The sequence below is a fragment of the Sprattus sprattus genome, assembly GCF_963457725.1.
Source record: "Sprattus sprattus genome assembly, chromosome: 18".
Lineage (NCBI taxonomy): Eukaryota > Metazoa > Chordata > Actinopteri > Clupeiformes > Clupeidae > Sprattus > Sprattus sprattus.
In genome coordinates this window covers 15,416,456-15,439,294 of record NC_137916.1, presented here as the reverse complement: position 1 = coordinate 15,439,294, position 22,839 = coordinate 15,416,456, and the positions used below count along the sequence as shown (strand labels likewise).

At 44.4% G+C, this 22,839-nt stretch overlaps 1 protein-coding gene across 1 annotated transcript in view; it reads left to right on the top strand.

Moving 5' to 3' along the window:
- The first annotated feature begins 79 nt into the window (after positions 1–79).
- The window catches only part of nbeal2 (neurobeachin-like 2), a 51,925-nt gene continuing 29,165 nt past the window's right edge, over positions 80–22,839 (top strand). Inside the window, exons 1-19 of the mRNA XM_080855808.1 lie at positions 80–220; positions 7,758–7,846; positions 8,105–8,266; positions 8,688–8,769; positions 11,413–11,525; positions 12,272–12,354; positions 14,276–14,361; positions 14,619–14,925; positions 15,142–15,248; positions 15,768–15,854; positions 16,839–16,922; positions 17,778–17,876; positions 18,969–19,594; positions 19,773–19,905; positions 20,542–20,661; positions 21,040–21,376; positions 21,866–21,948; positions 22,065–22,157; positions 22,433–22,607. Of these exons, the coding sequence (XP_080711934.1) occupies positions 170–220; positions 7,758–7,846; positions 8,105–8,266; positions 8,688–8,769; positions 11,413–11,525; positions 12,272–12,354; positions 14,276–14,361; positions 14,619–14,925; positions 15,142–15,248; positions 15,768–15,854; positions 16,839–16,922; positions 17,778–17,876; positions 18,969–19,594; positions 19,773–19,905; positions 20,542–20,661; positions 21,040–21,376; positions 21,866–21,948; positions 22,065–22,157; positions 22,433–22,607 (2,917 nt within the window). The 5' untranslated portion in view covers positions 80–169. The remainder of the gene's footprint in view (positions 221–7,757; positions 7,847–8,104; positions 8,267–8,687; positions 8,770–11,412; positions 11,526–12,271; positions 12,355–14,275; positions 14,362–14,618; positions 14,926–15,141; positions 15,249–15,767; positions 15,855–16,838; positions 16,923–17,777; positions 17,877–18,968; positions 19,595–19,772; positions 19,906–20,541; positions 20,662–21,039; positions 21,377–21,865; positions 21,949–22,064; positions 22,158–22,432; positions 22,608–22,839) is intronic.

Here is a 22,839-nt window from a genome sequence, read left to right as displayed (position 1 = left end):
CGACCAGGTAGGCTAACAGCGAGGGAGCATGTACTATCTTATCGCCCCTGGATTCATTGTGTCTTTTCAAGAAAAAAGCGTTGGACACGTTATATGCCACCACATGAAGACAGTTACAAATGTTATAAGAACAATTTAACAAAGGGCGTTTGTTGAAACGCGAAGGAGAATGGCTTCGAAGGAACGACTGTACGAGCTGTGGATGTTGTATTACACCAAGGTGAGTCACTTGCAATACATTACACTGCCTGCGACCTAGGCTCTGACACCTGTTGCAGTAGCCTTGCCATGGTTTACTGTTGAGTCCAAGATTGTTTATAACCTGTTGGCAAGTCGCTTAAAGACAGGAAATCCCATGATACTAGAGCAAATGTATGCAGTTGACATAGTGCTAACAGGCAACCATGTTTGTAATTTCTTGTTCCAAAATAAGCGAACAGGAGCATATCAGGAAGTATGCCCTGTCCGTAAGAAGTAAGGGCATGCAAAAGCATTTCAATTTGTCATGTACCCAAAATAATGTATTCTCTCATGTCCGATTGCACTCTTTAACAAGACAAAACAAGTATTTACAAGTAAGTTTGCGATTTAGTTACAGTCTGTCAATGACGAGAGTTATTTCCCTTTGCTGTTTCACCATCTTAATGGATGGCAGACATCTGTTTACCTGTCGTTCTGCTGCTACTTCCTCTTTAGCTCCATTGTAGTGTGGCAATAGATGTTTCAGTTAGTGATGGGTTACATCTTTGTGCTGCATTTACTTGGGATTCTACTCGCTGTTAGGGTGTTGATTGGAAGGTTCATGTTAATGTGGAAGTCAGTCGTTCTCAGTATTTTTGCTGCTCCTGTTACAAATAACATACATTAACGGGAGGCCAAGTGCAACTAATTTTCAACAGATTAACAGTGTTAGTTTAATGTAGGCTACCTGTGTTATGGTATGAGAACCAGCGAACCCATGCTCACGTTCCTCACTCATCATTGCATTCCATTCAAAGCAGTACACTGACACACCTTTGGCGTATTCCTGAATGCATAATGCAGCTGTATATTACAATAGGACAATCCAATAACGTTTTGAGCCCAACGCCTATTAACATGGTGAGCAAATGTCCCGTGGATGGGTCTGGCCCGTAAAGCACCATGGAAACTCACAACAACAGGTGCCTGCTGACAACAAGGCAACAGATTGTTGGACATCCTTAGACATCTTTTAATTATTAAGGGCAGTTACAAGCCTTGGGCAAATACGTTCAGTTGTGTTTAGTTACTTCAAGTAGATATGATTTTATCTTATGTAAGAAACCCAATCCTTCTCATTGTACCTTTCCCACTGCTAGTCCCTCCCTGTACGTCAGTAGTAGCAGGGGCACCACAGAGGTTAATTAGGCATGTCTGGAGACAAAAGGAACTGGATCTTTTTCAGGGAGTGGAAGCACACACATATGACTCCACCTCACATAGTCATTAAGTCCACCAACTGTTGACTTGTCCTAACAGTTGTGACAGAGTTTTTCATTGTTTATCTTCTTTGTGAGTGAGTGAGCGAGTGTGTGTGTGTGTGTGTGTGTGTGTGTGTGTGTGTGTGTGTGTGTGTGTGTGTGGTTCCATAATTAGCATTAATAAGGAATTTCTCATATATTTTCTATTGCTTGAAAAATCTTTGAGGTTGACAGGTTGGTTAAATTGTGTTTGCATTAATGGAAACGGGAAGTAGCTTGTGTCATGGATTAAATAAACATTTGAACAGTTGGATTTATTATTTGATGCTGTACTTTTCCAATTGTTTGGGTAAAAGAAGCTTTATCCTTCAAATGGTGCATGTGTCTTATCAAACCATCAGGTTGGGACTCACAGCAACATGTCATAACAGCAATAATCTGTGTGCCCAACCACTTCCTTTTGCAACAGAGGACAACAGTGACATCACTGTGCCACTTCCTCTCATGGCTTGCAGCCGGTAACCTCTGAGCTCAACCTGTATATGAAATGGTTGGTTTTTGGGCCCCTTCTTTGTATTGTAGAAACTGGACAGTCTTAACTTTACATCTCTAGTACTAAATTTCACTTTCTTGCCTTTGTCTTTAGTAGTTTCTTCGTGGCCTTCTGTGGTTTGCGAAGCCTTAAGTGATCATATCTATTGTTTTGTTACATTTCTGTTGTGGCTATGCACCAAGTGATAACATCCAAGCTTCTCTGAATTTTTCTCTGACCTGACCTAAAAGCAGCTAAAGAAAGAGACTGACATGCTGTTTAGGGTAAGAAGCACAGATCTTAAACAGAGAGTTGGCATGAGTGAAGTGTTGTGGAAGTGTTGACCTGAGGTAACCCTGCTTTTACTGTGATAAAGAATGTTAACGGCCTCAGCCATGTTGTACCTGTTGTACTGTTATGCACTGACTTTTCTTGAATTTAGCCTCTGTCCTTTGTTCTAGACTGGTAAGTCTAGGTGGGACAGGGAATGTCACCACCCACCTACAGTGACCTATAGAGAATAGATGTCATAAACCAAGCCCAAATCCAGCACTCATCTTTAAGGAGTGTTATTGGGCACAAATAAGGAGTATTGTTTCTGTGTACCAAACATACTACAAGGTTTAGTTTTATACAAGAGTCTTTGCTTTAGTCATACACAGGCCTCTCCCAGTTCCCCTGTCACCCACATAAGTGACAGCACAGACAGTAGTCAACTTCAGTTTAGAAACGAAACAGCTAATATTTGCACTGATGACCAGAGTCTTGTTTTGGCTCTGAAATATCTTTGTGTGCTGCTGAATAATGCACTGTTTTCCCCAAGGCCGATAGTGAGTTAAGAAAGCGCATGTGCTGCGGAAAATATGGACCGGGACCAGAACTGTGTTCCTGGCTGCAGGAACTGGCATGTTGTGGCCTGTGCATGTGTGACTGATAGGGTGGTTGTTTAATCTTGAAATAGTGTGCAGGAGTTTCTCCATTTGCTGACATAATTCTAAACAGAGAGTATTACACTCATTGAATACAAAACAAAACCTGTCCAGCTCTCTTGCCAGACTGTTACATTGTTTATGATATGCACCATAAGCATGGAGGTATTTGCTAAATCTCTTTAAAGAATGACTGATAAAGACGATCTTTTGTGGTATTTCATTTGCCACTTGTCACTGTAATTCACTGATGTACTCTACACTGCAATCTGACACATGTAACAAGAGCTCCTTGACACGTGTAGCAGTAGACTTAAACTATTCTTCAGATCACAGTTCTCCTGCACAGTAGTCAGTTTATTCACCAGAATGCCTGCTTTCAATCTCTGTATACTAAACAAATACAGTAATACCATACACACTCTGGAAAACATGCAACAGAGTTTTGTTTGTTCTCCTGTGACATGACTTGTCACTGGCCACTGCATTTGAGTGGTCAATGCTGATATTTTCTTCTGATATTTCTAAGTAATTATCATCTTGTGTAGACCTAGGCTTTTGTCATAGCAAGGAGTATTAGAAATTCCCCTCTTTTTATAGTAGAAGGATCTGTCAGGGCCTGTCGGTGGTCGAGATGTTCTGTGCTTTCCAGGCTCTCCCAGGGGACCATTTGAGCCACATTTAGCTCCAATCTATTCATTTTCAGTTGACACACACAGCTTCGTTTGGTAGGGCTGCCTGGTTCAACCCACCACCAAAGATTTTTCCACAGGTTGACTAAAGCTCTGTACCTTTTTTGCAGTTAAAGGAGTTTGTTTAATACTGTTCTAAAACGCTTCTAACCATTTGCTAACCAAAAATAATTGATCACGATAAATTAGGTGTGTCAGATTCTGATTAGTTGATTGTTTTTTTGCGTGCAATTATTATTTTTAACACATACAAAATAGAAATTCCAACATTTGTATTTTTCTAGATTTTAAATAGAGTATTGAGTATTACACATATGGTGATATCAACAGATTTCAACAGATGTTTATTGTCCCATTTGAAGGTATGTATTAAACTGGTAATTTGGAAACTTACCAATACAAGAAAATGTATTGTGGATTCATCATCATTGAGGTAAATCTGAGAAATTATCATGATATGTGAATTGTGTCATATTGCCCAGCCCTGTTGGAAAGAGGCAGAGGCCTTAGGAGATATGAAATGAAGTGATAAGCTTGTGGGTGGTGGGGTGCCTCTCCTCGGTAATAAGAGGGTAATTGAAGAGAGGATAAACCAGACGAACATGGAGGAGTGTACTAGTTGAAGCTGGGTGTAATTAGTCTGCCTTTTATGAGCTGTGTGATGGTGAATCTGGGGTAATGATAGGAGGGTGAGCCACGCTGACAGCCCTGTATCTTGCTGGGAGGCAAGGGCACTTCTCCTTGTTCCACATCCAGGGCAGAGCTGTGAGATTATCCTGCTGTCATGGAAGCTGCCTCTGCTGGGCACATTAGCTTCTGCTAACCCTGAAAGCAGTAAGGTGTATGTATGTGCACATTAGCTTCTGCTAACCCTGAAAGCAGTAAGGAGTATTGTGTGCATATTAAATTCTGCTAACCCTGAAAGAAGTAGGTGTTTGTACACATTATGTACACATTAGCTTCTGCTAACCCTGAAAGCAGTGAGGTGTATGTGCTGCTGACACGTCCCTCTAATGACAGTCCCACATGTGGCTGTGTGTGTTTACCAGTGGTGAGCTGAATCAGGAAGCCAACTGGACTCTTTGTTTCCCACTCAGCTGGTGGAGGAAGCCAGAATGGGCCTGCATCTCAAGCAGCCACACACATGCGTGCACACACACACAAAAGCATGATTAGTACTTAGCCCAGGAATCAGCAGGCGGTCAGTCCAACCCCAGAACCCAGCTTCCTTTAATTGTGCCTATCAGCTGTGGAGCCGATTTGAGTTTCTTGTGCGACTGTCAGTTGTGGTCAGGTTCAAGTGTTGGCACTTCAATGTCAGTGCCAAATGTATACAAAACTGGACAGGTTCATGCCGACTGACGGTTGTTTGGTGCTGGTTGTGCTTGTGTTTCTGTAACTGATGCTGTGCTAACTTATTTACTGCAATGTGATTAATGTGTAATGTCTATACTGGCAGTTGACCAACAAGGTTTTTAATGTAAACCAGTACAGGGGAAGTTCTGACATCTAGGGGTTGTCCAAAGCTGGGTGTGCCAGGTGGTTGAACTCAAAAGTAGCTGTTTCACTTCTGATATTGAATATCAAATGACATTCCTTCCACAAAGCATGTGCATTGTCAAGTGATCTGTGAAACATGTGAATCAGACTGCTGGCTGTTTTTGTAGGGTTGCTGTCTTTAATTACACAATTTAGAGAAGTGTCTCTGGTTCTTGAAAATAACGGAAAGAAATGCAAGACTTCTTTGGTGATGTAACATGGGTTGTATATGGTGCAAAATCCTGTGTTTTTTTGCTAAACTGCCATGAGATTGTTCATTTGCACTTGTAAGTATGTCATGATCCTCACCACGACCTGCGTAATGTGAAAATTCTACGCTACAGCCATTTGTAATGGAAATACAATCTCAATCGTGTTTGGTCCCGGTAGCCTTAAGCCTCTTCCGCTCTAGTGTGAATGAGTTTGGGGTTGAATTGAATTTGATCCCAAGTCCTTTCACCTCCAATAAAATGGAAAACTCATTAAGGCTGGCTAAAGTGATTATAATGACCTCTGCTCGACAGTGGAGCATGTGCCAGGATCCAGGGAGATCAAGCGAGTGTAGACTGTAGTCCAGATCAGGTTCTGTTGGCAGGGTCCCTAAATCAGTGACCCCTCAAGTGCTCCTTTTTGTTTGGCACCTTTTGGGATCTGATAACGTGAAATGATCAGTGAATACTTGTGAAAGGAAAAGGCAGCACTAATTTAGGTATTTTTAAATCCCAAATGACAACAGGAAATGGATTTGAAAATGAAGTAACCATTATGTCAATTAAACCATTTGGTTTTCCATTCCAGAGCTTCCAAACATTGCATGGGCATGAGCTAAATCTGGCCCTCGTATGCTATTAACACTGTTGTTGTCAGCAGTAACTGCAGCTGAGAGGATGCAAACTGGTATTCACCTAGTGTTCATGACATGATACATTGTATCGTAAAGCTAATAACACTTCAAAAGAAGGAACATAAAAACTTCAAACTTCATTGAATAGTTTTGCAATGGTGTGATTTAACACCTAAACAGCCATTTGCCCATAGTTCCAGTAGCTGTAGACAAAAGAGGAAGACATTGTATTGTCGAGTTTGTGTGTGTGTGCGGGCGCGCGCATGTGTGTCTGTTTGTGTGTATGTGTAGAGAGGAAATGTGCTTCGGTTAAAGTGACTTGGCATTTCCTGGTGGCTTGATAGAAGCATAGAGCGCACTCATGAGAGAGGCAGTGTATCTCACCGCTGGCAATGGCTGTGTCTCAGTGCTTTAGAGGTGTTTGAGCTAACCTTTTTCCTGGACTACAAGCCACCCGGTCGCTTGCTCCAGTCACCGGAGCCGAGGCGTCCCCCTCGTCTCTCCTACGCAGGCGCAGGAAGACTGGGGTCAGCACTACCCCCTTCTCCCTCTCAGCCTGACAGACATGAGCCATGGACTGGCACCCAGCTGAACAGAAACTGGTAATGTTTACAACACAGGGGTCCAACGAGGAGCATCTCAGAGTCTGTATTTCTGTAGTTAATTTGTAGTTACTCTGTAGTTAATGTGTAGATGAGGTGTTTTAAGGTGAGATGCTTTGGTCATAGGTAAACCTGACGTGTAGTATTCGCCTCAGATGTGAAGTGTATCTGTGTATTGCAGACTGAATGCGTTATCTCTGCGCTACTGCTTGTGACAGGCAACTTCCTGTCCAGGCAAGTGGGTGGTGTATGCGTCTGAGCTCAGCTCAACTCTGAACTAGATCTGGGTTCCTTTGCTAATGCGCGTGATGACATGTTTGCCATGTGTTTCATGCATGTGCTCCGTGAATCATTTCGTATTCGACTTGTCACCTGGTGCAGGCAAATGTCAGGGCTGTCTGTGGTGGCTGCAGGCTTGTAGCTTGATTCTCAGTTGTAGTTCCACGTTGGTGGAACAAACTGCCTAGCACTACCAGAGCAGGGGCGTCCCTCTCTACCTTCAAGAAGCTCTTGAAGACCCAGCTCTTCAGAGAGCACCTCCCTTCCTAACTTGCACCTTGGCTTAACTTGCACTTAAGCAGTGACAGTCCCGCACTTCTTTTTCCTTCTATGTTTCTATTTCTTTAAAAAAAAGTAGTATTTATTGTTACACCAGGTTTTATTGTTCTTAGCTTGACTGTTCTCTCCCTTGTACGTTGCTACAAAAGCGTCTGCTAAATTACTAAATGTAAAAAAAAAAAAAAAAAAAATGTAATGGTGCTAGAGATCTTATCAGCTTGTCAGGATTCATTGCAATGTACATAAATCATGTAATACCTAATAGAATTTAAAAAAAATTGAGAGGACATTCCAGAGATAGTTTAGTCTTAGATAGATGTTAGATAGGTAAAGTCATTGTCACTTAACCTCTCGGCATATTTTGTCTGTTGATGGAGACCATTTTCATACACAAGACTGATCTCATTATGCTGGAAAGCATTTTCTGTATGAGATTATTTTATCATTCATTTTAGTCTAGACTAGGTCTATAGACTAGACTAGGTCTATATTTGTCTTGTGGTAAGTGCATGTATATAAGAATGTTTAGTAGGAAAAGCCATCGACAGGAGCTGAAAAAGGGGTCACTGCAATAGGGCCGACACACACACACTTACCTTATCTTTTTGATCCTCTGCAGAAAGATGTGGGTTATTTGCAGCAGTGGCTGGAAGCGTTTGTGGCGTCTTTCGAGAGGATTATTGATGTTCACTCCCTGGAGCCCAGACAGTAAGTTACCACATCAGAATGCCACAATGCAATGATGCAGTGAGACTTGCATGCATGCTCTCTGAATGATGTATGTTTATCAGTACAAGCTTGATAAGACTGTAAGCAATCAGCAAGCACTTATCACTCTGCTACAACTAGTAAGCTTCCTTGCTATAGTACCAGGTGCTGATGGGCCCAGACCACTGAATCACAGTATCTCTGGAAGCATGTGACCCACATGTGACCCTCTGGCCTGTGTGCTGTTCTGTGCTGTAGCCTGGAGGGGAGTGGATCCGAGGTGCCCCAGCTGCCCAAGGAGGTGCTGGAGCTCCTGAGCACACAGCTGTGTCACAGTGCCCTGCACCTGTCTGGCCAGGAGCCCAATGGCAGTGTGCCACATCCACTACTGCTCATTAAGTTCTTCATCATCATCTGCAGGTGAGGCACCAAGTGTAGCTGCCACGCACACAAACACACACACACACACACACACACACACACACACACACACACACACACACACACACACACACACACACACACACACACACACACACACACACACACACACATAACCACACCTCAAAACCTACAAGCAGAAAAGAGCTGGTGTGAACGCCCACTCTCCAGCCACATCCCACATGGTTGGTATTTGTTGACCTATTTTTGTTACTTTTCAATCATGGATTTCCTCATCATAGTTAACTTAATTGAGACTTTAAACATACACCCATACAAACATTTACATGGACATCTGCTGACAAATTAACTATTTAAACTATAACTATATTGTAATTAATGAACCTATGAACTAGATCAGGTTTAATTTCTGACCTCCAAAATGTTTTTAAATTGGCAGGAACATGGAGAACATTGAGCCTGACAAGACCCCAGAATTTGTGTTTGAGACCATCAAGCTCTTAACATTCTGCCTTAATCAGGTACAGTTCTCCTGATTGATCTGAAGAGTGTTTTACTTGTTTTCATTATCTATTAGAATGTCTAATTAACCGTCTTTAATGTTATAGAATATACCTTAATGTGCTGTAAATGCGGTTATCTTATGTTTGTGGGGTTTCCATCCCTGAGCACAAACTATGTTGATAATAGCCTGTGCCACTAATGGGAATGTCATGTGTGTTTATCTCTCTGTCACATGATCATGTGTCATCAATATGAATATGAAGATGGTATGGAAACTAGCTATGAGCTACCTACAAAAAAAAAATAATAAAAAAAAATGTGGCAATTTAATTTTAAAGCACACACTTTTTGAGGTTTGTTTTTAGAAGCAGCTAGTTTTATCATATCCAAAATAATTTTGATGGTATATGTTCATGTGAAGGAAAGATAAACCCACCTGTTGTTATCCAGGATATGCACTATATATTTCCTTGGAAATGTAAGAAAAGCTTTCACTTTACAACATTCCTACTATGTCGCCAAATTATGCAATCTGGCATTTTGACAAGCTTTGATCAGTGGCAACTGGGCTGTTGGTTGTGTTCACAAGGTTTTTACATTCCTTTAGGCAGTTCATTTGCTAGTTTAGCCCATTTGCAATTTCATTGGTGTGTCACTGCTGCTTTGGTTGAAGCGTGGAAAGTCATGAGAGTGCACAGATTGCCATGGCTTTAGTTATGTTTCCCAAAGCAAATGTTATTCAGTAACATGATGTATGGAACCCACTTCCTGTAATTAAGGGATAAATTGTCAGAGGCAGATTCCACCTATAAACTCATACTCCTAAAGTGGAACATTTATTGATTAGCTCTCATTTACTCATATTAACATTTGAGAATTTAGGTTATAAATGGAAGCTAAGAAACATTAATCTCTAGGAGCATTTGTATTAATCCTACATGCAAGCTTTGTACCTGGGAGTTATCAGCTCAATGTCAGCCAGTCTCAAGAAAGGAGAAACTATGTCACAGCAAAATGCCTGGAGGCAGCAGACAAGCCATGGGTGAGAGGAGAGACTGAATGAACTAAGTTCTTTTTGATGACAGTAAGGCTGATGGACCACAATGTTGGGTAATGCTGAGATCAGAAGCCATCTGAATGATACATAAAGATAGGGTAATGTTAGTTATAGAAAGAGAGAAAGGTAATGTTAGTTAGTTATAGATGTCTGGTCATGACGTGAAAGTGTTACTCCTGTAAGATGTATCCAGATAGTGTTTCTCAATGATGTTGCCCAAGAAGGGGCTTAGTGTGTATCATCTGCTTAATATTAATAAATCCTCTGTTGGTATGAAGTTGTTGCTTAAGAGGTTGCTATGTAATATATCTACTTGTGTATTGGTTTGATGTTAGCTGCATGGTGGGCATTAAGATCTTCGTTTTTTTAGATCTTTACAGCTGGAAACATCATCAGGGAGATATCTAAAGATATATTTTGTTAGTTGTTTTTATTTTGTGAGAACTGTGCTCAAAAGACAATTTTTTAAATGGTCACATGTCTCAAAAGGCAGGAGCATTGAGTAAACTGGGCAGAATTAGGGAGATACTTCCTTCTGAAGACCCTCCTCAACAAACTCTGAACCTCAGGGATTGGACCTTCAGAATGTCAATCAGGTTCATTGTTGCAGATGAATGGCTGACAGGAGAAGGGAAATGCAGGGCCTATTTTTACATCTTTGACTAATGTTAGTTGGACTAGGTCTTGCACATTTGAGCTTGTATGAACAGACTGTGAAAATGCAGCCATAAGGAGTCATTTTCCTGTGATTGTTCAAACTAAAGGGGAGCATTTTTGTCTTCACTGTCACGATTAAACGAGGGAGAGCATTTTCCAGACACAACCACTTCTTTTTCAGTTCAGTTCAGTTCAGTTCAGTTCTAGACAGCTCTCTGATTGATCACTCTCTATCAGATAGTTGCTGGAGTACCACCCTGTGCCATTACACTCAGCTGTGTGAGCTTGAGCAGATGTCAGCCCAGACGCTAGTTTGTTGAGGTAAAGTTCAGGGTCAGGGTCGGGCTGAGGGAGGGAGGAAGGGAGGGAGATGCGCTTCTCCTCCTCACCCACGTCCACGTGCAGCACACACCTCTACACAGGCTACAGAACAGGTTTTGAAAACATGGGTTGGGTGACCTTAGCTGCTTTTGTGTATTTTTGTGTGTGTGTGTGTGTGTGGGTGTGTATGTGTGTGTGTGAGACATGGCCCACTGAAAGAATAATATTGCCTCATGTGGCCTTGCTAAATGTGTTCTTCTATTGATAAAACAAGCCTCGCCAGAGAACCTCCCTAACTTTGTGTGTATACTCTATGCGTCCTAATTTCATTGACGGGCAACTGGCAACGAGCAAACCTTGGGAAAACCAAGTCCGCCGCACATAAACTAAAGCTAATTTAATAACTTGGCCAAATCATTTTACCATGAGCAAAATCCTCAGCACAAACATATGTGGGTCAGCGCAATGCTCCCATACGCCACTCGCTGGCTTTAGTCCATGTGCTGGGAACTTTTCTCATTGCTCGTTGCCCATCAATAAAATGAGGGCCCTATGAGTGAAGGAGGACCTGATATGAGAATGCTGTTCCGTTGGCGTGGCCTGTGATTGTGTGCTTGTGTTCCAGCTGAAGCAGGGCCATGAGGAGAAACAGTCTCTGAAGTGTGTGGTACAGCATGGCCTGCTGCTGTGTGAGAGTCTCTTTGACCCTTATCAGACCTGGAGGAGACGGCAGGCAGGGTGAGTCTATCTGTGTGTGTTTGTGTGCGCGTGTGCGTGTGCGTGTGTGTGCGTGTGTGAGTGTGTGTGTGAGTGTGTGTGTGAGTGTGTGTGTGAGAGAGAGGGGGGGGGGGGCAGTGGGTGTGGATAAGCATTGTCAGGAATGTGTAGGAGAAAGTTGGTTCAGAGAAAGCTGTGTGTGTATAAATGTATGTATGTCTGTATGTATGTAAGTGTCTTTGGGGACTTAGAAAAGCGCTATATAATATATATTTGTGTGTGTGTGGGGGGGGGATCATGAGATCATAACTCACAGTCTGGAGTGCTTGTGTCAGTCAAGTGCTGATGCTGAATCACATAGCTCCTGCACCACCCCTCACTTCCAAAGTCACTTCCTAAGCTTACTTTTGCTTACTCTTGCACTCATTTGCATTGGTTTGCATCCTGGTTTGCATTGAGACCTGACACTTGTTTAAGCATCGAAGTGACTGGAAGGATGAATGTGAATGTTTATGCAAGACTTGTCTTGACCCAGACGGTGTGGTACATCATCACAGAGAGAAAATGTGCCTACTTATGAGTAGGAGGATTAGTTAATAAAATGAGTTAATGAGTGAATGAAATTAGAATTCATTGCAATTGGGTTTGAATCAGTCAGGCTGAATTGAGTCTAATGGGATGGAATTTAAATGAATTTAATGTTTGGTAAAATGTAATTGACCGTTGAATAGGACTGTTGGTTTGATTTGTCTCTCATCTTGTTCCAGGGAGGAAGTGAGCGGGCTGGAGAGAAGTAAATACAAGTTTGCCCCTCTGTCTGCTCCTGAGGAGCTCACAGCTCTCTTCCATGGTGTGTAAAGAAAGTTCAAATCATGGTTATTTTAACGCTGTGCTGTCTTTTGTAGAAATGTTCCGTTCACATATGTATTGGAGCCTAGCCAACACCCATACTGCCTTTGTAGAAGCTAGAAGAGTTGCTTTGTTGTGCCAGCTGGGGTGTGTCATTGATGTGTCATGAACAGAATGATCGTCACAAGGTGGCCAATGTCACATTTGTGAATTTGAACCCGCCCACTAACCGTGCTCAGACTACACTCTTTTTCTGTCCCTTTCTGGAAGTTGTAACTGATTTCTAACAATTTCAATGATTCACTCAGCCTTGCTCCGTCATAACTAGGCATTTTCACACCTGTCAACCTTCCTCCCAACAAAAACATGCCGCAATAAAACAACATAGGATTTAACTGACATTACAGGACATGTCATAACAAGCAGTTCAGTCATCTGCTTGTCCAGATTTGCGATAAAGTATTCATGCCTTCTGTGCTGACAGGGATTGCTTGTAGCCAGAGGGAACACATGAAGCCTTGTGTGCATTTTATGAGTGTGACAAGCCTGCTTTCTCAATTGCACTGTTCGCTCAATTTGTCTACTGGGAAAGCCCACTGGAACACAGTGCTAAAGAGCCTCTATTCAATCTTGTTAATTAGCATACTATCCCTACTGGGACTGTCTGTCAAAGACTGACTATAGAGTTCAGGGAGGACTGGAGGGGGCTCATCACACAGCTTTCAAATGGTGCTTTTTATCTCTAAACCTTTTGTCAACGAGCTCCCCTGTAGCTTTAGGTTTTGTGTACTTAATGCTTTATTAATTATTCAGTACAACCTATCTCTTATATAAGTAGTTGTCCTTTGAAGATTTAGTGTTATAGGCAAAACAAATTATGCACACATACTGAATATATATATGGCTTATGTAGTTTCACATGAGGTAGACTATACAAAAAAATAATGTATTGCTAAAGTACATCCTTTTCTCCTATCTATTTACTAGTTCTCACCTCTCATCTCCTCTCTCAACTTCAGCTCATCTAAGCTCTTGTTAAATGTGTTGGTTTTGAAGCCACAGCATCAAAACACACACACACGCACACACGCACACACACACCACACACACCACACACACATCACACATCACACACACACACACATCACACATCACACACCACACACACACACACACATCACACATCACACACCACACACACACACACACACACACACACACACACACAAACACTGTGCATGCAGTATGCATGGAAGAATTCATGTAATATTTCCCAATTTCTCAACTTTCCCTGTACATATAATTTGCCCTAATCAGTCAAGAGACATTGCCATTATGGTGTTTCATTATGTACACAGTAAGCCAGTGGTGTACCTGAATGAAAATGTCAGTGGTGCTGCGAATAATACAGCCACTGGGGTTGAAGTGTCAGTGTTACATTCATTTAATTTACCTTCATTCCCTTAGCCTCTCAAAAGAATGAATAATACAGTTATGCTTTTTTATTGCCTCAAAACTGAGGCTCATGTAACTGAGGCCCTGGTGTGAAACATGGATAAAGAGGGCATGTTGTGGGCTGGTGAATAATTAAGAGCTCTGCCCAGCCTGAGGGAAAGAGATCTGGGTAAAGCTGTCACTGGACCCCTCAGTTCAGTCAGTTCAAAACCACTGTAGATACAGTAGATACTGTTTAAAGCTCCATAGCCCCGTTTAGTTTTTAAAGTGTTTAAGATGTGATACATTGTTTTGACATTCAAAATGGCCAGAAATGGTGTTCTAGTTCACTTCTGTGCAGATCCCTGCTCCTTGTCTGAGGTGTGTGTGTGTGTGTGTGTGTGTGTGTGTGTGTGTGTGTGTCTGTGTGTGTGTGTGTGTGTGTGTGTGTGTGTGTGTGTGTGTGTGTGTGTGTGTGTGTTCCGCAGACGTGCTGCGGGAGAGTGAGCGTCTCCCTGAGCTGCTGGTGGTGTGGCTGGTCCATCTGCAGGGAGCCGTCCTCAGCGGGAGCAAGGCAAGCAGCTAGCTTCAGACCTCAGAGGCTGCCCTCAGCACCTCCAGCAGCCTAACAGATACACATGCTGAGAAAATAAGCGCATCAGTGGCCTCTGAATAACAGTGTGCGTTTGTGTGTGTGTGTGCTTGTGCGTGTGTGTGCGAGTGTTTGCATTTGTGTGTGTGTGATCGTGTTTGTGTGTGTGTGTGTGCATGTTTGGGTGTGGGTGTGGGTGTTGTTTTTTGTGGGTGTTGGTGTGTGCTCCATGCTCACAGAAGAATGGCCTGATGTTCATCACGTCACCTGCGGTGGACGACCTCTTCTCTGTGCTGCGTGCCTGGTGCCTGCGGCCCTCACCGGACCGCCCCAAGGACCCGCAGCTGTTACGACTGACCCTGCAGTGCCTGACCGCCATGCTGCACCTCCTTCATGGCAGCAGCCCAGCGGAGCGGCAGCTGGACATCAGGCACGTGCTGGACAGCTACTTTCAGCTGCTGAACTGGAGCAGGCCCCCGGCAGACGCCACGGACTCCAGGCTGCAGTGGGAGGAGAGCCTGGTCATCCTACAGATACACATGCTCAGTAAGAGACCCGTGACGTCTGCTCTATCTACCAAAAATATACCAAAACTTTACCAAAAATGTAACAATTTCTCGTGTCTTATTTACAATGTAGCATGATGATGCTCCAATTAATCCACCACATTGGCAGAATGATATTTCCAGTGTTTTTTCCTCATTTTGAAGAATAAACAACTGACATATGATGAATGGGTTTAATTCTAACTGCCCTCCACAGATACGATCCCACAGATCCTGCAGTGTTCCGACCGAGCTGTGCTGCAGGCCATCTTCCTCAACAACAACTGCTTCGAGCATATCCTCCGACTCATCCAGAACAGCAAGGTCTGCTGGCCAGCCCACACATGTCTGAGCCTTTACTGGTGTCATCCTGTCTGTCCGTCTTCCTTTTGTTACTTGTCGTCTACTGTTTTATTTAACTTCTGCATTTGTATGTCTGTCACTGACAGTATCTCTCGTGGTATGCCTTTTTGTCTGTATTATGTCTGCTTTCTGAAGGCCCAGAAGATGTCTGTGTATTTCTGAGTGTGTGTGTGTGTGTGTGTGTGAGAGAGAGAGAGAGAGAGAGAGGTGTGTTTTGGTACAGTAAGTAAGTGCATTGAAACCTGTCTTGCTTCTGTGGTCTCCCCTCTTTTCTGTCTCCCCTATTCTCATTTTCTCTTATCTGTCTTTGTCTTTCTTTCTTTTTTTCTTTTCTGTTTCCTTTTCTCCTTCCCCCTCTCTCTCTCTCTCTCTCTCTCTCTCCCCCTCCCTCTCTCTCTGCACCTATCTGTGTGTGCTAATTTTGTGTCTGCTTTGTGCGTGTGTGTGTGTGTGTGTGTGTGTGTGTGTGTGTGTGTGCAGCTCTATCAGAGCGGTAGGTGTAGGAAGGAGCTTGAGGGTGTGTGTGACCCCACCACACGCTTACTGACGGAGGTGGAAGTGGATCAGGTACTCCCCTCCCCCACCCCACCCCCCCCTCTCCCGGCCCCCTTTACGGTGACCCACTCTGGTCTGTTAGCAGGAAACTCTCATACTGTTGGGCCTTAACACATCCAATAGGAAGTCACATGAGACTTGAACACAAATATGACTGAACAAAGTATTTTAGTGAAATGCTTTTAAGAGGTAAGTGGGTGTGTGTGTGTGTGTGTGTGTGTGTGTGTGTGTGTGTGTGTGTGTGTGTGTGTGTGTGTGTGTGTGTGTGTGTGTGTGTGTGTGTGTGTGTGTGTGTGTGTGTGTGTGTGTGTGTGTGTGTGATTGTGTGTGCGTGTGTGTGTATGTGCTTGTGCGTGTCTGCGTGGGTGCGTGCGTGAGTGCGTGTGTGAACAGCTGTAGAAGAAGCTTAGGTGTAATGGGAAAGGCTGGGGAGTTTCCTGCTGACTGTGGCCGCGGGTGTGCACACACATGTGTGTCTTTCTACTTGCATGGAGCTGGCCTGGGTCTCGCCTCCCCCCTGTGCTGGGCTGGGTTGTCTGGGTGCTACATTCCCTGGCGTGTCCCTCAGACCCCCCCCCCCCAACATCCACCACGATGATGAAATGTGTGCATGCCCTCTGTGGAGAAGGTTCACTCTTCATGTTCTAGGTTCTGGTGTGTGCCTGTGTGTGTTTGGTAGTGGTTTTGTGGTGGAAGTGTCTGTCTTCCTCTCTGTTAGTCTCTTCAGCTGTCCTTGTAGGGCAAATGATAAAAAAAAATGTCTTTCTAGTTGGTTCTTCTCACACTTGTCCCTGGTTTGCGAGGCTCTGACTTCATCTGTGTTTATGTTGTGTGGTGCCGTCAGCAGTCTTGGTGTGACTCAGCTGTAGACGTGTGAAATAATCTGAGCTGTGTGTTACATGCCCTTTTCTCAGTGCCTCTGTGGTACGTGTGTGTGTTTTATGTCAGTGTGTATATGAGAGGTTAGAGATGTTTTGCCCGTGTGTATTTGTGTAGGTGTGGGAGAAGGGCTCGGACTGCATCACAGTGCACGCCATCGGAGTCCTCACCGCCATCATGAGCAACTCCCCGTCTGCCAAGGTGAGGACATCTGTCCATTTATCTTTATCAGCGTGACTCACTTTCTTCCTTATTTCACCCGTTACTGCTATTCACTTCCACCCTTCTATCTCCTTTCCTTTGTCCTGCTCCTGTTCACACCCAGCCACTCTGTGTCTGTGCCCCTCCCACACTTCCTCATTCTCTGGTAAAGGGTACATGCGCTGCGTTTCAAAGTCTGAAAGCCCAGTTGACCAGCAGTGCAGACTACCATGCAGCGCTTCTGTTTTCCTCCTGTCGGGAGCGGATTGGAGTCCAGCGTCTTGCTCAAGGACACTTTGTCATACATCCAGTAGGAGCCGGACTCCCAGTGGGATCCCTCCTGTTCATGGCCGTCACTTCCCCTCTCCATCCTGCTCTGTCTTGCTCTGTCTCCCTCCTGACATACTGGAGAATGCAGAATAGCACGCCCGCTTTTGCCAAAGTGTTTTCAGCCACCAGTTATGTGCTTCTAGTTAAAAAGGCTTCACAGCTCAATTAATGGGCACAATTAAAGTAGAGAGAGCTTATCACCTCATATGTTTAGTATTTTTATATTTGGATGTGGTGACATTTAACTGAGGGCCTCGAATGCAAGACAATGCTATCTAACACTGTGTGTAACCTTTCACAGCTCTCCCAGCTTTTATGGTTTTGCATTGAATTCATAATCATCTGAAAAGATATCATTCACAGCAGACAGTCTCCCTGTTCTTTTGTAACCTGCTTTGTGAAAGCCTCTTTTCTATGAGGGGATGGCGTAAATAGTTTCTCATTGTGTGCGCTTATTCTGTCTGAGAACTGATTTTCACTCGGTTCTCGTCCATGCCTCTTTCTGTTATCTCTTCCTATCTCCAGGAGGTCTTTAAGGAACGGATTGGTTACTCACAGCTGTTTGATGTGCTAAAGAGTCAAGGCCGGCCCACCAAACGACTTCTGCAAGAGCTGATGAGCATGGTGAACTTTATAAACATATATGCCTTTCTTTGTCTCTCACCCTTTCATCCTCAATCACACTTGCCAGATTATCTCTCTCTCTCTCATGTTTCTTCTTTTGCTACCTCTCACAGTTTATTACATTTTTAAAGGCATTGAGAAAAGCCAACTGCTTCTTTTCTGTAGGGGCTGTGGTAACTCAGGATGTCAACTCATTGTAGACCATGCATATCTGTGATGCTCAAAATACCAAATCCAAAGTGAAAACTATGACCTTATGAAGTATGTCGCCTGATTTAAATCCAATAGAGCAGGGTATTTTAAAGAGAAAGGTCGAGCAACACAACCACTCTAGCAAAGAGCAGCTGAAAAAAAAATATTCTGTGAAGAATGTCAGAACTTCTGTGCTACACTGGTATCCTCTGACTAAGGATTGTTGAGTCTATCAAAAATAAAGGTGGATACATGAAGTCTTAAAAAAAATGTAAGATTCGAATCTGAGTAATGAAAGGTGTAGTGACTTTTGTTGCATTGACTTCTACTGTGGGGCTTGTATTTTCAATATAGTAAATCTAAACTGTTAAAGATAACACTATACCAAACTGTTCAATTTAAAAGTAATGCAATTACTTTAAGGTGATGCAATTTTCATTTGATGTGAAAGTGATATTTCACAGGGGTTTACACACTTCTGTTGTACACGGTTAATTCCTGATGTGTAACTGCTTGTAACTGCAATGGCCATACAAATAAACTCAGGTCTAACAGTTGAAGGATGTGCGCATTCTGAAAATAGTTCTTTCATTTCTTCTTCCTTGTTTCTCTCCTTAATTCTTTCACCTTTCCCTTCTTAATTTTTTCTAACTTCATGCTCACTTTTGCTTTCCTTTCTCATGTTCTTTCAACTCTTCCTCAATATAATGGATGATCATACATTAACCTTTTCTCCATTTCTCTCTCTCTCTCTCTCTCTACCTCTGTTTGTCTCTCTCTCTCTGTCTGTGTCTGTGTCTGTGTCTGTGTCTGTGTCTGTGTCTTGTGTCTGTGTCTGTGTCTGTGTCTGTGTCTGTGTCTGTGTCTGTGTCTGTGTCTGTGTCTGTGTCTGTGTCTCAGGCGGTGGAGGGGGAGCCCTCTCAGGCGGTGCACCTGGGCATCAGTAATGAGCAGCCTCTGGTGCTGCTGCTGCAGTGGCTGCCGGAGCTGGGCCAGCGTGAGCTGCAGCTGCTGGTGGCACAGTGGCAGGCGGCTGTGTGCGGGGGCTCGCTGGCCTGCCGCACGGTGGCCGTGGAGGCCGGCCTGGTGGACACGCTGCTGGAGGTGCTGGCCCGGCCCGAGCAGCTGGACCGCCAGTGTGCCAACGCATTGCTGGGCCTGCTGCAGGACCTGGGTTCCCTCTCGCTGCGGCCGGAGCAGCTCAAGGCCCTGCTGCGTCTGCTGCGCACCGACGGCGCCTCAGCCCCGCACCCCTACTGCGCCCGCACCATCCGGGTCCTCTCCGCCATGGCCACGCGCGAAGGCCGTGCCAGCGCCCTGCAGTACTTCGACCTCACGCCCCCCATGGCGGGCATCATGGTGCCCAGCATCGCCCGCTGGCCCGGCAGCGCCTTCGCCTTCCACGCCTGGCTGTGCCTTAACGTGGAGTTTCCGCCGCTGCAGCCCGACGGCTTCTCTGCATCAGGCCCGGCCAACGGGTACTCGGGACGCATGGGGAAAGGGCCGCGCAGGAAACAGCTCTACAGGTAACCAGTGAAGAACTGAAATGTCAGAACCCTTTATTAACATGTTCATGGACTAGTACAGATATACGAATGGAGACCTCTTCCAAAACTACTGCTTACACTGTATATGTAGACATAGCATGTCCTGTGCTTCATGCCTGTTTGTGAGTGATGCCTTCCTTCTTCCTGCCCTCTTCAGCTTCTTTACAGCGAGCGGCATAGGCCTGGAGGCCTTCTTCACCATGGAGGGAGTGTTGGTGGTGGCGGTCTGCACCAAAAAGGACTACATGGCAGTTTCTGTCCCTGAGAAACCTCTTGTGGACTCAATTTGGGTAAATATGCCACAGCGGACCACAGCAATCAAGGCAGCACAGGAAGAGCATTCACCCTGTATTATATTTTGAGTGATTCAGATCGTCATAGAAACTCATCCAAAGACATCAATGAAAGGCCAAATAAATGACTGTGTTGCTATAGGAGAAGAGTTTGTCTTTGTTTATGCAAAATGAGCATAAATATTCAAACAGCAGCCCCCATGACCTTCTAAGACCCACTGCATTTGATTCAGTGCAGGTTTATCAGACTGTGTTTTCATATGCTGTTTTTAGATGCTCTGTATACTGTCATTCTGGGTCTTATGATAAACATACATTCTAGAACCTCCAGAACCAAATGTGCTTTAGGTGTCAAATATATTTTAGGTGAATTTATAAAAACGTCATGCCCTTTTAAATATTAGATTATCAATGTATACCTGTCCAAACTCCAGCCTCATAAGGCTTGTGGTTTGTTGTTATGTAAAACTTTAGAATTCTTTATAGTTATAATTCTTCTCATAATCTCGGAACACAGTCTGCTCCTACGGACTCTGATATCAGGTCAGTTTGCCATTGCTTTTAGCTGTGTTGGTGAGGTGAACTGGTCTGACATTGGCAATGACTTGAGCTCTCCCCCACTTTCCCTTCCAGCACTCGGTGGATATTGTGCACATTCCAGGACGCCAGTTCTTTGGCCAGAACACGGTCACCATCTACATAGACGGAGAGCAGGTCAAGACGGCCCAACTGCGCTTCCCCGCTATGAATGAGGTGAGAGGAAGGAGAGAGAGAGGTTGGGGAGGGAGGGATGGAGAGAGAGAAAGAAAGGGATCTGAAGACTGTGCTGTCTGCTGTCTGTACCCTGCACCTGCATAAGGCTGCATAAGGCTGCCTGGCATGTCTTCACAGCACTTCACTTTTCTCGTACTTTTGGTGATGATTTTGTCTGTACTAGACTTGACCATTGTTAGTTTGTCACATATGCATACTGTTTATTGGCTGCGATGGATATATAATAATAATATAATAATATCATGGATTAGTGGGACTCAAGAAAGCTATCCAATTTATCAGAACATGAACTTGTCAACAAGGATGACAATGATGATGATGATGAAGATGATGACAATGTATTACTCTTCATCTCAGCCTTTCACATCCTGCTGTATCGGTTCAGCTGGACACCGGACCACCACCACCACTACCTCCCCCACCTTCCCTCCCCCCTCCCTCACTGGCTCAAGCAATGACTTGGTCTTCCCAGTTCACCCTGCCACCCTCACCCGCTCCCAGTCCTTCCCAGCATCCTTTGCAGCAGGCCGCTGGGGCCTCGGGGAAGCACGGGATGCCCCAGTGCACACCATCCCAGCGGGGCTGCAGGACACAGAGTGGGGGACCCCCACCTCCCTGGACGGCCTGCTGGGGACTGCCTTTATCTGCCACGAGGCACTCCAGCCTGCCCAGACACGTGCATTGTACAGTGCAGGTATACTCACTCTAACATACACACTCTCTCATACAAGAATACACATGTGTTATGTAAAACAACACAGGTGCACAATACAGGTATATGCACACAAATGCACACACAGACCTACTACACTGAGCAATGCAATTGCTGCCCACGTCAGGTTTAAACACATGCACACAGTACTATAAAGAAGTGCAGACGTGCACAAGCATTGACCAAAACACACACATACACTCACTTCACAGTGCAGGAAGGCATTGCGTACACAGAACAGTCCAGCTAGTCCGGTTTCCTCACTTCTGCACCAGACATCACAGGTACCCACATACAGCGCTTGAACACACACAGATACATGAACTACATAGACACACAAACGCAAATGCATTCTTGGCCTATATGGAATGTTTGTCACATGCCAGATAAGCACAAGTGCATGTGCCACCACTGTTTGAAAACAAGATTTCACCACGTTACCCTGATCTAACCGCTCTTGTCTCCCTGCAGGGCCGAACAATGTGTGCCTGTTCAAATCAGATGGAGAGCTTTCAGAACTCAACAGCAAACTGCTGCTCTACTACACCCCTCAGGTAAAGAGTATATGCTGGTGAACAGAGATCAAAGGGACAAGGGAACGGATAGGTACACGATGGCGGTTTCTCTGGCATCATTCTCAAACCTCCTCTCATGTCTGTCTTTCCTGCAGGCCTTTAAGAGCCAGATATGTCTGGACTTGTCCCCCAACCACCACTATGACGGCCGATTGACTGGGCACCGCGTGGTCAACTGGGACATTAAGGTCTGTGTTGGACACACTTCTGACATTTTTAGTAGTAGTAGTTTTTGCTGATGATGTAGTAAATCTCACTGAATGCATAATATCAGCCATGACGCTATGTCAGCTATAACACAACACAAACATGATTTGAGTAATAACTTTTGATCTTGTAGAGATGTGAACAGATATGACTTGTATAAAATGAATCCTGTATAAATGATATGCGAATAATAATCCAGAATGACTCATGTGGCCTCTGCTGTGGTCAGAGTTAAGAGCTGTGGTTTCCTCTGCAGGATGTGCTGAACTCTGCGGGGGGGATGGGCGCCCTGCTGCCCCTGTTGGAGCAGGTGTCTGGCGAGGAGCAGGCGGAAGCTAGCGGCGGCCAGGAGACCTCCGATTTACTGGGGCCAGAGCTTACCTCCTCCAGGGGCCCCGCAGGCATGCTGCTGCCCCTGGGTAAATCCTCAGGTCAGTGTGCATGCTCAGAGGACTGCAGTGGTAGGGCTCACAGCTAGCACAAGTGTACCAGTTACCAACTAGGAGAAGTGCTTTGAACAGCGCTGACCACAAGACCACTAACCTTATTAGTGAAACCAAAACTAGAAACTAGTGCTATACTAAAGCACCATGTGAAATCATTTGAAGCAGGGCTGGTTCCTTTAAAATGGATTTGTTTTAGAAATTTTTTGAAGAGATAAAA